The following is a 13,625-nucleotide window of genomic DNA, read 5'->3' as shown; positions in this document are numbered from 1 at the left end:
TATATATATATATATATCCTATGTAACATGTATTACAGAGAAAAAAAAATTACAATATTTTTTACAGAACTTTCTTTTACAAAAGCTAGATTTAGAATCTACTATTATCTCAGGTATAAAGAGTTTTGCATTAACTAACAGAAAAATCCAAATTACACAAACTTCAATACTGAAAAATCAAATAGTCCTCGCATATGCAACCGCCTAGAGAACACATGGAATTTTTTTGTCCTTGTTTAGAAAATCAGGATCAACATTAAACTACTAAGAAACAAAAGAACTATTGATAATAATTGATATAAATAAATATATGTATATAAGTAACAAACAAAAACTCAATTTATGCTTAGAAGCCAACACATATCACTACGTGGCTATGATACAACATCTCACAAATCCATGTGTCTCACTAAACTCTTACTCTTATTTTCCTCATATAACCATTCTCCTATACTTTTAATCCATGCAAATGACCCTTCAAAAAATTTCTCAACCATTTTGAGTTATTTTTGCTTCAAAAACAACCCTTTTGATTAAAGAATAGTTTCAAAAATTCTGAATCAAAAAAAATTAATCTAAGGAAGATTTGTGAAAATTTTGGTGAAAAAAGAAAAGTTTGATGGCAACTCGTAGGTATGCTTTTGGAAGAGCTGATGAGGCTACACATCCTGATTCAATTAGAGCAACTATAGCTGAATTTGCATCCACTTTCATCTTTGTCTTTGCTGGAGAAGGATCTGGCCTTGCTTTGGGTTTGTATATATTATACATTAAAAACCTATTCTTGCTGCATGTCTAAGTAGCATGCTTCATACACTTCAAAAAAATGGTTAATTTTGAATGTTATGTTATGTTGCTACCATAACATTATAATGTTTTGAATTAACTTATTTGAACTTATATAAGAATTTTAGAGACCGTTTGAGAGAGTGTATTTATGACATGACTATAAATTATTCAAACAAAGTCATAATCTCATTTTCACTTATAAAACACTTAACATTTTTCACCTTTATTAAAGTTGGAATTTGACTTTTAAGCTTATGTTAATTTTTGTTTGTCAATTATAATCTAATAATCATACCTACATGCTATGAGTAAGTGGAGGTTGGCCTTTGAGCTTATTTGTATACATGCATGTATAAATGTTGATGATGATTTTTGTGCTTGCAACAGTTAAGATTTACCAAGACTCAGCATTCTCAGCTGGTGAACTGTTGGCAACAGCACTTGCACATGCTTTTGCACTATTTGCTGCTGTGTCTGCTAGTATGCATGTATCTGGTGGTCATATCAACCCAGCAGTTACATTTGGTGCTCTCATTGGTGGCAGAATCTCTGTTCTTAGAGCTGTCTACTACTGGATTGCTCAACTTCTTGGTGCTGTTGTTGCTGCTCTCTTGCTTAGGCTTGTCACTAATAACATGGTAATCATTTTTTCTCATTTGTATATAGGAGTCATGATTTTGAGAGGCTTTTGGTTTCAATTAGAGATTTTGATAAATTCTTTGATACACTAAGGATAATGAATAAACATAAATTGATTATGTTTTACTCAAACAAAGAATTGTATTTCCTTATTTGAACATCATAATGGTACTTTACTCATATGTTGACACCAGGTGTCAAACTTAGTATAGTTACATATGTGTAAAATATGAATTATACAAATCTAACCGTTGAATCATATTGTATAATCGGACATATAATTTTTTAGATAATTTGAATCTCCAGTCATGTCATTTAATAGTATGCATTTATATATAAGATAATACAATAAAGTTTGAAATAATTTTAGATTTTATGAAATTTATATATTTCATATATATAGTAAGAACTTTTAATTCAACTGCCAGAGTTGACTATGTTAAATTTGACATTTGGTGTCGACAGATCCTGACTCTCAAAATAAACATAGGGAAATCTGATTCAATATCTGAATAATAATACTTAACATTTAATACACTAAAGTGTACACTAAATTGTAAACTTGACGAAAAAGTTGAGAACTGATATGTAATATTATCTATAATGGAATCTTATTGCAGCCAAATATAGTAATGTATAAGACTAGATAATAGTTACAAGGCAAATTCTACAAATTCTATTGTCACTATGGATCAGTGTTTAAAAGTCTCGTGTTGACAAGTTGAATTTTGAAAGACAAGTTTGTTTTCCATTATTTTATCTAACTGATATCGATTGAGTCATTCTTTCATCCCTAAAGACTATTAGTTTTATTTGTTACTCTTATCATTGTCGATTAGTACTTAAAAGTCTAGTCTTTACAACTAAGATGATGATCTGATTACAACTAAGATGATGATCTGATTGGTGTCGAAGAGTTTGAGTTTTGAAAAATACGTTTGATTTCAGTTATTTTTATTTAGTTGATATTGATTGATCGATGGAGTCATTTTTTAAGTCATAAAGACTACAAGGATCATTAACCTATATTTCCAAGTGTTTGATCATCAACCTATATTTCCAAGTGTTTGATCATCATTAAACTTTTAGATGACTTTTTAAGTATTAGTCTACAGTTTTCAATAAAATCTGATATGGTTTTATGGTGGTTGTTTATGATAGAGACCAGCAGGGTTTCATGTAGGAGATGGTATTGGTTCAGGACATGCACTTATACTTGAGATAATAATGACATTTGGGCTAATGTACACAGTATATGCAACTGCAATTGATCCTAAAAGAGGTACCATTGGTGCTATTGCACCTTTAGCAATTGGACTCATTGTTGGTGCAAATATCCTTGTTGGTGGGGCATTTGATGGAGCATGTATGAACCCTGCTCTTGCTTTTGGGCCTTCTTTGGTTGGCTGGAGATGGCACCAACATTGGATCTTTTGGCTTGGTCCATTCATTGGAGCAGCATTGGCAGCAATCATATATGAATATGTTATTATCCCAACTGAGCCACCTCATGCACACCAGCCTCTGGCTCCTGAAGATTACTAGTACTTTTGTTTATCATGTGTGTTGCATTATTAGTTGCTTTTGTTTATTAATATATAAGGTTTATGTATGTGTAATTTTGTTTTGTATCATTTTGTTTTTACCACTTTTCTGTTTATGCATTTTAATTTTTCTACTGTTTTTTGGGGTCTCAGCTTATGTTTAGCTGTGTTGTATAATGTATTTGTGCTGCAAATATTGAATAAAATGAAATAATTGGCATTATATTCAAGTTATACTTGTGTGCATTATATATTCTAAAATCAATTGGAGAGGAGATTCTACATAAGGTGTTTAATCAGGTTCAAGTTGAGAGAGGAGACTACTAAAAGGGATTATAATAGTTGTTTTTGTGTGAATAATGATGGAAATGTGTAACATGTGGCTTTGTTGGAACATGATAAAGTGTGTTTCCTAAAAATAAAACGAATATATTACATTACAACCTTTGAAAATTTTAGTTTTGTCACTTGAGTACAATTTTCATCTTAATAAATAAATGAATGTTATGTATTCCAACAACAACAAAATAGAGGGAAACTGTTTCTCTATATTTTTCTAAAAAACAAATAAATCCAGCTTAATAATGCCAAATAATCAACACTATACATCTATACTTTGTTTTTCTTGTAAAATCTAGCCACCCAAGGAGCAAGTTTAGTGTCATGAGGTTTCCTAGGGTTGACAGAGTAATAATTAGACCAAAAACAAGGATTGAGTCTATTAGAAAAGTTTTTGTCAGCATAAAGACAAAATGGTAGCCAATTTTCCCCTCCAATCATTCTTCTCTTCCTTTCCCTTGGGTAAGCTAAGGGTGCTTGTACATACCTACAATTATGTAACACCATTTAGCTATATAACAAGTGGTATATATCCAAAGCTATAAAATATCAAGAACATCATTTTATAAATTCTAATTTAATACCAATTCAAATTGTTAGAAAAGTGATATGTAGCAACTTCATATTGAAAGTATGTTTAGTGTCTTGCATGTGTCCGAGTGACAATGACATCGACACACGCGGTTATTTTCAATCTCTTTCATTTTCTTAAACTGTTACCAGTTTTTATCTGTTACTATCAATATCAGTGTTGTGTCCAGTATATGTGTCTATGCTTCATAGAAAAAGTGTGCAAAAACAACTTGAATTGTCCTACTTTTATTTTTGCAGTGTCCAGTATATGTGTCTATTGCCTAAACAACTTTTTCTTTTAAGGCAAAAATGGGCATAAAGTTGAGGGCAACACACATAACATATAATGAAGAATTCCATTATTTCCATTCTAGCCTGCATGCTCAAACAAAAAACAAGAAGAAGAATAAAAATGAAAACTACCTTATGCCATCCACAACAGCATCCCAGCTGAAGTGAGTATGACCAAACACATGACAAGAAGATGCATCCTTCCTTCCATGAGCACCATGTATAGACCTTATTCGATCTTCAAGAGAATCTGAACCAATTATTTTTGGGAGCTTTGGATAGAATAACATCCTCTTTTCTGGACAAAGTTCCTGCCTGTGAAGAAACATACTAGCAAAAATAAGCCATAACCAGACAGAACACATAAAAAACTTAAAGATAACAAAAACATATTCTTTGAACTTGTTTGGATTGACTTATTTGACCTTATCTACTGGCATAAGCACTTGTGAGACTGTTTGAAAAAGCTTATTGAAACAGCTTTAATATGTCCATTAGTTTTTCTTATCTTATTTCCATAAAGTCTCCAGGATAGCTTATGAAAACAACTTGTATCTTATATGAAAACAGTTTAACTTTATTTTATCTTTTTTATAGAAGAAATAGTTTATACATAAGCACTTATATGATAAGCGCTTATACTATAAGCATTTCATTAAATTGTTTATCCAAACATAGCCAAAATAGTAAAATGAATAATAATGCATTTTGGTGTTTATGAATTGTTATTTATACCAATGTCACAATTTACACCTTTTCATCATACAATCATGCCTTATAGACCACTTTTATTTACTTTCTAACAAGTTTCTCTAGCTAAATAACCAATTAGTTCTTGGAAGTTGGAATTAACAAAATAGGTTGTAATTTAAACGATAGAAAGATTAACCACCTGGGAACAAAGTGAGAAAAGGTAATGATGTGATCACATGTCTTTTGAATCTCCTTTATCACTTCCATTTGTTTGTCATTGAGGGCATCAAAATATAAAGAGAGGGAGATATCTCCATTTGAAAGTCCATTGGGCCAATTACATGCATGGAAGTCCTTACATGCCTAGAAAAAATGTCAAATGTTAGAAGACAAAAAAAACAAATACCATAGGTGTTTGGAAAGATGAAAACAACAAAGCATATGAGAGAGAATTCATGTAACCGAATCACACACAAAAGAATTCTTAGAATTTGGGTTAGGTCTAAATTAACCTTACAAAACCAACTTGTTAGGTGAAGAATGTTCCCCGTTATAAACTCATTTTCAAACTCTATCGTATCCAATGTGGGACTCTTAAGTTAACACACACCTCTCACGCTTAGGATTGAACATCTGGAGCATGGCCCGATAGAAGGTGAACCAATAGACTTTGGATAGATCCTGATACCATCTTAGAATTTAGGTTGGACCTAACTCAGCCATACAAAACCGGTTTGTAAAAAAAGGAGATGTCTCTCACTTATAAATTAATTTTCAGACCATATCTCATACAGTGTGAGACTCTTGGCGAGAATATTATACAGAGCTATAAATACTAGGATTTCCAATTACCCTAATTATTGTAGTTACATAGAATTTTACATTAACTCTAACAATAGGTAAAGATTTATATCAAGATTGAATGATTCTTAATACATAGCAACATTTTTAGGATCTTTATAGTCTGCTTATTAATTACAGAATTAACACTCCAAATGTTAAAATCAAACATACATATTAGTTACACAACACAGAAATTAGTATAAATGTTGTATGCAGATAGTCTATAATCAAGCACCATGGGAAAATAAGCGCGTGATTCAGACCATCAATCAAACTTTTTTTGAATGGCTTACTAGGAGTTAAGAGAATAGTCACCATCTCCAAAGACGGGATGCGATAGCCTGTTATGTCCTTCTCTTTGTCAAAGCTCTGTGAAACAAGCAGATTGAACACTTAAATAGACTTCCCCTAAAGGAAAACTTTGGATTCAATGCGAAACATGGTATGAAAGAATAAGGAGCAAGAAACTGACACAGCAGAAGCAATCACCTCATGGTACCAAGAGAACAAAGGAATGATTCCTAATGCACCTACAGCCTTTGCATTTGTCTCAACTCCAATTCTCTTACAAGCATCAAGCAATTTGTTAAACTTTTCAAGAGAATCAACCTGAACAAAAATCAGCAAAAACATTATCAGAATATATAGTATTCCAACAAAATTAATGGAAAAGAGGATAGTAATAACTCTAGTTTCTAATATTATAGCAAAGCATTCATGCATTAAGAGGACTACAACCACCAAATTATCTATGCAATAGATATCATAAAGAACCATTCATCCTAGAAGCTTTATTAGTTGTTAAATGGAGGCACAATCATAATTTTTAGAGTAAACCCTCCAACTCAATCCTCCAAAGAAAAAGGTATCGCTGGCACATTAGTCCTTTTAAAAGTTATCAGCAAATTAGTACCTCAAAAACTAAAGTATCGCATATTAATCCTCCATAATATACTTCACCTAAATCGGTCCCACGAAGATACAAAATTGTGAACAAATGAATTCTTTTGTGTCATCACTTTAGTCCTCCATATGGATGAATTTGGTGACAATTATGTATCTTTGGGGAACTAATTTGATGAAAATACTTCAGAGGACTGAAACAAAGACGCTTTAATCTTTGAAAATTTGACAAAAGGTTTTTAATTTGCGGTAATGGTCTTGGTCATGATACGATACTTGACATTGCAAAGAACTGCAGTCAAATGTAGCTGATGCAACCTTGTCGCAGTCGTGGAGACATAAAAAACCTTGATATCACGGCCTAGATTGTGTTCACAGACTTTTGGACGATACTGTGAACTTTGGAGGACCGAATTGAGGGTTTACTCTAGTTTTACACCTAAAATATATGTATGTGTCAAATAACCTACATAATATGCATGAACTTGGACCTCATGATAAGGGTACAATGACCTTACATAATTTTTCCCCTCGCGGCGACACCAAAGATCATGATTTCCAGGAACATAAAACACATGCTCAAATCTTTCTCTCAAGAGAGACATGGTAACAAAAAACGTTTTATATGTTTCAGCCACATCACCAGCCACAAGAAGGACATCATCCTTGTAATTCACAGTTGACAAACACTCCACCCACTTCAAATTCTCATCATAATCAGTATGCAAATCAGAAACTACAAATACACGCGATCCATCAGAGTTTCCCAAAGCTGAAGACAATATCTGAGGTCTTTCAAGTTCATTCCTTTTCATTCCATAGCTGCAACTAACTGTCACTTGTTTAGAGAAACATGAAGAGCGACGACGATGATGAGATTGTTGAGACAGTGTGACAGAAAAAGGGCTAAACCTCACCACCATCAGCTCAAAATTCTAACCAAAAACTCTTTGATCTACAATGATTCAATTCAACAACAAAAAAATGTCACAACTTAAACAAATAGAAAAAGTGTTGTTGATAATTGGATCTAAACAAACATCAAAATTTCAAAAACTATGTTCAAAATTGGAACACAGCAAAAAAAATGCTGAGATTGAAGGAGATGACAATGTAAAACAACTTTAACATGTCATTCCATTATGACCATTCAATTTGCCACATCATATTGTATAGCTTTAAATCAATGGTAATTATCTAATTATTTGTTTCCGTGGCGAGTTATTATTTGATGTCAACGTATCCCTTTTATACAAATTGCAAAAGGTAATCGATAATTGACACTAAACAAACACCAAAATTCAAAACTATGTTCAAAATTGGAACACAACAGCAACAACAAAAAATATCACTAAGTTAAACAAATAGCAAAAGGGTAATTGATAATTGGGACTAAACAAACATCAAAATTTCAAAACTATGCTCAAAATTGAAACATGGCAAAAAAAAATGTCACCAAGTCAAAGAAATGGATAAAGGGTAATTGATAGTTGGCACTAAACAAACATCAAAATTCAAAACCATGTTCAAAATTAAACCACAACAACAGCAACAACAAAAAATGCCACCAAGTTAAAAAAATGGCAACAGGGTAATTGATAATTGGAAATGTACAAAAATCAAAATTCAAAATTTTGTTCAAATTGGAACACAACAACAATAAAAAATGCCACCAAGTTATTAAAAAATGGCAAAAGGGTATTTAAAAATTGGAACTGAACAAACATCAAAATTCAAAATCCGAACACAGCAACAACAAAAAATGCCACCAAGTTAAAAAAAAATTGGCAAAAGGGTAATTGATAATTGGCACTGAGCAAACATCAAAAATTCAAAACTATGTTAAAAATTGGAACTTTGAGAGAATACATTGAAAACATCGAAGAAAATCTCATAATCAAAACAAAACTATGTGAATAGCATAGATAGAGTGAGAGATTGAAAAGAAAAAAAGTACCTTTTTCGTATATAGAACGACGATTTTTGCGATGAATCACTCAAGTTGATGATAATTTGTCATAGGTCTCACTTATAAAATGTGATTTTTTCAAAAGATTAATTTGTATTAATTGCATTCAACCTTAATTAAAAAGTTAAAATCTTAATTATTTGATATAAAATACAAAATTAAAGAGAGAAAAAAAAGTTTAAAGAGGAAAGTAGACATTTATCTCTATATCATATGAAATTAAGTTTTGGTAATTAAATTGATTTTTTTTAGTTTAATTATTATGCGATTAAAAAGTTTTACATTGTTAATACAATCATAAATATTCACAAATTATTTAGATCGATGGATGGTGTATACTAATTAAATTTACTTGACTTACATCGGTAATGAACTTAATAATAAATAATAAGAGTGTAATTTGTATAAATAACTTGAAATAGTTTGGAAATTTCAAGAGTTTAATTTGTATAGATAGCTGAAAATAGTTTGAAAATTTATAATCTCCGAATATTCAAAGATCACTCGAAAACTTTAAATTTTTCTTTATTAGAAATATATTTATAGACAATGTTTTATCGAAATGACACTTTCAATAATATATTATATATAATTATGATTAAAATTTTAAAATTTCATCTTCGATAAAACATTGTCTATAAATATTTCATCTTTGAATATTTCAACTTTGTTATTTTACAAGTTTTTGTTCAAAGTTGTACTCGATTAGCGGATTTGGTAAGGACAAAAAGCTACTAGATCAATTAATAAGTGCATTTTTTATTTTAAGTTGCTTACTTGTTTTGTTTAATAAATATTGAAAAAGGTCAACAACCACCCTAAAAACAAATGTCTACGTATAGTTGTAAATGATGTCACTGAATAAAATAGTTAAAATGAATCGAAATTATAAATTGTTAACTAATTTTTTAGTGGTATTATGAAACATACTCATACAAAGTTGTAAGACATATCCAAATAGTTAAAATGAATTATAAATTGTTAACTAATTTTGTGTGGATGTTATGAAACATACTCATACAAAGTTGTGAGACATATCCAAATACATATTCAAAAGAAATTGTCCAAAAATTAAATACATAGTCATAATCTACTAAGTATGTCGTATACTCCTCCTATAGTAGTGCAAGGCATCGTTAGCTTCTCTAAGGTCATTATGCAATGTTGTTATGAATACTAAAAAGTTTGTAAAATATGAAGCATTTATTGGGATACTTACTTTGCATTATGATTTTAACAATTCTATTGTCACTCCTTACAATTCTAATTCTTTTAGGTTTGATGAATTTCATTTGTCAACGAATAAATCTTTTGTTTCTTTTGATAAAAGAAGGTGGTGCCTTGAAATATTTTGCATGGGAACACATTTGAAGATACCAACTTACCACCTTGTTGAAACATGTTCTAAACTACATAAGGTATGTGTAGTTTTGGATGTCTTACCAAACCGATATTATTTGAAACTCTTTTAAATTTTACGATTTCTCTACACACTTTTGCCTCATTTTTATGTGTTGGTTATGTTATATGTATGAGTCATGTCTCTCAATACCTATTTGACCTCCAGTGAAAGGTATATGTTCTTCTTCGCGTGATTGATTTGTGTTTTCTCTTTGTAGGCTATGTTGGTATTAAAATTCGAGGACAATTTTTCTTAAAGAGATGGAGCATAATGAAGACCAACATGGTGTCCGCACTAAATGTGAACACACATTTCCTTTTAATATTTATTTGTTTGCTTGTAATAATATTTAGTTTTAAGTTTAAATTGTTTTCTTTTGTGTTGTATTTTACTCCATGCTTACTAGTATGTGTGTGGGCTTTTCATTGTTGAGTCTTGCCCAACCTTGCTAGTAGTTATGCTTAGGATAAATATTTTTGTTGTGGTTCATTTGAGGGAGTTTTAGTCAAAGTAGAATTTCAATCATTAATTAAAAAGAGATTTAGTATTGTTTCTCTTGCATGAACCATTTCAAGATCCTTATCAAGAGGATACTTACTCTTGTGGTGGTTCTTCACTAGATCTTATCATTTATCTTGAATGTGGTGATTGTTCTTACCATTCCTATCTCATTTCATTTGTATGTTCTCTTTCTCTTCTTAATTATATAATTTTCTTAGATTTTTTTTCTTCATTTTCTTATCAGTTTATCAAGAAATTTTCACTAAGCACGAGATCTAGAAATGTGAATCCATTGAGATCCACATCACCTTACCTCTTTGAATCGCACTCGATGACAGATATCTCCCTCTTGCATATCATGATATCTACGGACTTTGCCACTGCCTCCACTTCTACAATTACCTCTAAATGAGATGCTCTAAGAGGATCTCCCTCTGCAACGAGTAGCAAATATGTGTGGAAATAGATCCGACCTACTAACAGGGGCATACGATTTACCTACGTCAAGCTCATGTCATGTTAGACTTTTTCTAAATCAAACAAGGTAAGTATCCTTTCAATAAAAAATAATTTCGGAAATTTGAGAGATACTAAACATATAAAAGTGAAGATGGAAACTTGGGGACATACACACAAATCAGATTTTATCATTTATATATGTAATAACAATATTTCCTAAAATATGTCTCTCTCTCTTTTTTATTTATTATAAATGTTTAAAATTATTTTACATTTTTGCATATATAAATTATATTCATATAACAATCCTAAATTTGATTGTTTTCTCATCTAAATTGTTTTATTTTTTAAAATTATTTTAACTAATTTAAATTTAATTATTCAGTTTGTGATATATTGAGAATCACGTTTGTAAGATTTATTTGTTTAATGGTATTCGTCATTTTAAAATATTCATAAACATTAGCGAGTAATATTATTAAAATATAAAATTTGACACATAATAGAACATAAATATAATACTTTAATATTTTATGAAAAATAAAATACGACTCCCATTATATTTTATACTATATTATATTTATTTCTTACTTTGTGTCAAGGTTTATATTTCAATAATATTATTTAAACATTAATTACATTTTCCACTAATACTCTTTTTATTTTGTTTCAATCTACCAAACTACTCAACTAACTAATTTGTTGTCTATACCTTTTTAGTTGTCATTTTAATGTTATTTACACATACCACCAAAATTAATAAATTTTATTACTTTTGATAAAATTAGCTTTTATTTTTCTATAATACTTTTAGCTATTTATTATTTAATTATCCCTATTTCTCCCTTATAGAGAACAACTTAGAATATTCATGCACATATTATATCAATACAAAGAATTAACTTGGATAAGATCAAAATGGATAAAAACATCATTTATTAATGATAACTTTTCAAACCCCAAAATAGACTGCGACAAAGATCATACAACTACATTATTATGCTCTTCATTATTAACTGAGGAAATTAGGTGCGATATTTTCTTATTTGATTGGTAATGAATGTTATAGGGCAAAAAAGTTCCCCATCAAAGTAGAAAACAAGACCTCTGTGATATACCATGGAAGCAAAACTCTCTACGTAAAGATCATATATACAACTACATTTTGAAATTGTACAAAATACACAATTTCTCTACTTTAAATAAAATAAAATCAATGACAAAAAAGAAACTCATAGGATCTATTGGTATTATACTATGAAAAAATTATAAATGCTTATAAATATATCTCGTGTACAAGTATATATAAAAAGAGAGACATGTAAAGACTTGTGAAAAAGTTATAAAAACCTAGAACAAAAGTTCTTATGAAATTATCATCAAACACTTAACTTGTAAAATTTTCTTTGGAGAAAGTATCATATTCAATTTTCTAAAGTATTTTAAAAATAAGTCGTGTTAAGTGTTTTCAAATCCAAATCATTTTATTTTTGTAATTATTGTAATTGTCAAATGAATGCAAGGTTTTTAAGAGACGCAATATTGTGTCATTGTTAAGAAATTGTACAGTATAGTTTTTAATAACTAGGAGGTAAGTATAAATTGTGTATTGAATAGTAGAAAAATCCTTCTAGAATGAATGGACTAGACGTAATTATTAGTTGGATAGTGAACTAGCATAAATCGATGTTGGCATCTATTATTTACATTTGTTCTGTCTTATTGATGTTGCTTCAACTTACAATGGTTTTTGAATTGCAAACAAGACTCTTATCCCATTTTTTCACCTTAACCATAAGATTATTTTCTCCCTTATCTTCTTCACTTTTGCATGTGGCTTGTTGTTTGCATATGTTTTGGTAAGATTTAAAATTGATGTGAAACTAGTTAAGAAACCATGCAAACTAGGTTAGGGATCTACGCAAACCCAGTTTGCGTAAGTTAAAATGATTTTATTCATTACATGAACTAGATTCGTGTACACATATGTTATTAGTTTGTGTAGCTTAAGTGATTTTATTCAACATATTCTTACAATATATCAAAAAATTCTTCTTGATCCATTTAGTAGCATGCATTAAAAAGAGATTAAAACTAAATTAAAATCGCTTTCCCCAATTGAATTCATGTAGCTTATGCAAAACTTAATTCACATAAGTTAGATCTTTTAAGTTCACGTAGCTTACAGAAATCTAGTAGCATACAATATTAAAAAATTAATGTATACGTGATTTCAATTCGCATACATTTAAGTAAACTATATTTACATACCACCTTTAAATTTTTAAATTACAAATCACCTATAAACCCAATTTACATATCGGTATATAAATTAAATTTACATAAAATATAATTTTTTAACACGTGCACATTTTACATAATTTAAAAAAAAAAAAAAAAACACACACACACAAAACCATCAAAGCCAACTCAATTAGTTCAGTACCTTAGAAGGTTCTGCCTTTTCCACTACTTACTTTTTTTTTTCTTCAAATTTTCATATAGCATGATATATGGGAGATAAGATATGGGGTGAGATATAAGGTTGACCCACCCATAAAGAGAAAGAGAGATAGAATTAGAGTATTAGAACTAAAAATAATACAATGACATAATTTTTTGATAAACAGTATTAAGATATAACAATCAAAATTAAAAAGTAGAAAAAAAAAAAGACAAT

General features: G+C 29.8%; 2 protein-coding genes across 2 annotated transcripts; one reads left to right on the top strand and one right to left on the bottom strand.

The window, feature by feature from the left end:
• The first annotated feature begins 455 nt into the window (after window positions 1-455).
• LOC101500182 (probable aquaporin TIP-type alpha) lies at window positions 456-3,203 on the top strand. Its single transcript, XM_004512635.4, has 3 exons — window positions 456-752; window positions 1,177-1,427; window positions 2,590-3,203. The coding sequence occupies exons 1-3, from the start codon at window positions 620-622 to the stop codon at window positions 2,971-2,973; spliced, it is 768 nt and encodes a 255-aa protein (XP_004512692.1). The 5' UTR covers window positions 456-619; the 3' UTR covers window positions 2,974-3,203.
• Window positions 3,204-3,440: 237 nt separating this feature from the next.
• LOC101499651 (uncharacterized) lies at window positions 3,441-8,725 on the bottom strand. Its single transcript, XM_004512634.4, has 7 exons — window positions 8,572-8,725; window positions 7,133-7,569; window positions 6,201-6,320; window positions 6,027-6,080; window positions 5,068-5,231; window positions 4,308-4,490; window positions 3,441-3,798 (listed from the first exon to the last, which is right to left on the bottom strand). The coding sequence occupies exons 2-7, from the start codon at window positions 7,535-7,537 to the stop codon at window positions 3,582-3,584; spliced, it is 1,143 nt and encodes a 380-aa protein (XP_004512691.1). The 5' UTR covers window positions 7,538-7,569; window positions 8,572-8,725; the 3' UTR covers window positions 3,441-3,581.
• Window positions 8,726-13,625: the final 4,900 nt, after the last annotated feature.

The sequence above is a fragment of the Cicer arietinum genome, chromosome 8 (assembly GCF_000331145.2).
Source record: "Cicer arietinum cultivar CDC Frontier isolate Library 1 chromosome 8, Cicar.CDCFrontier_v2.0, whole genome shotgun sequence".
Taxonomy (NCBI): Eukaryota; Viridiplantae; Streptophyta; class Magnoliopsida; order Fabales; family Fabaceae; genus Cicer; species Cicer arietinum.
This window is presented reverse-complemented; position numbering and strand designations above follow the sequence as displayed.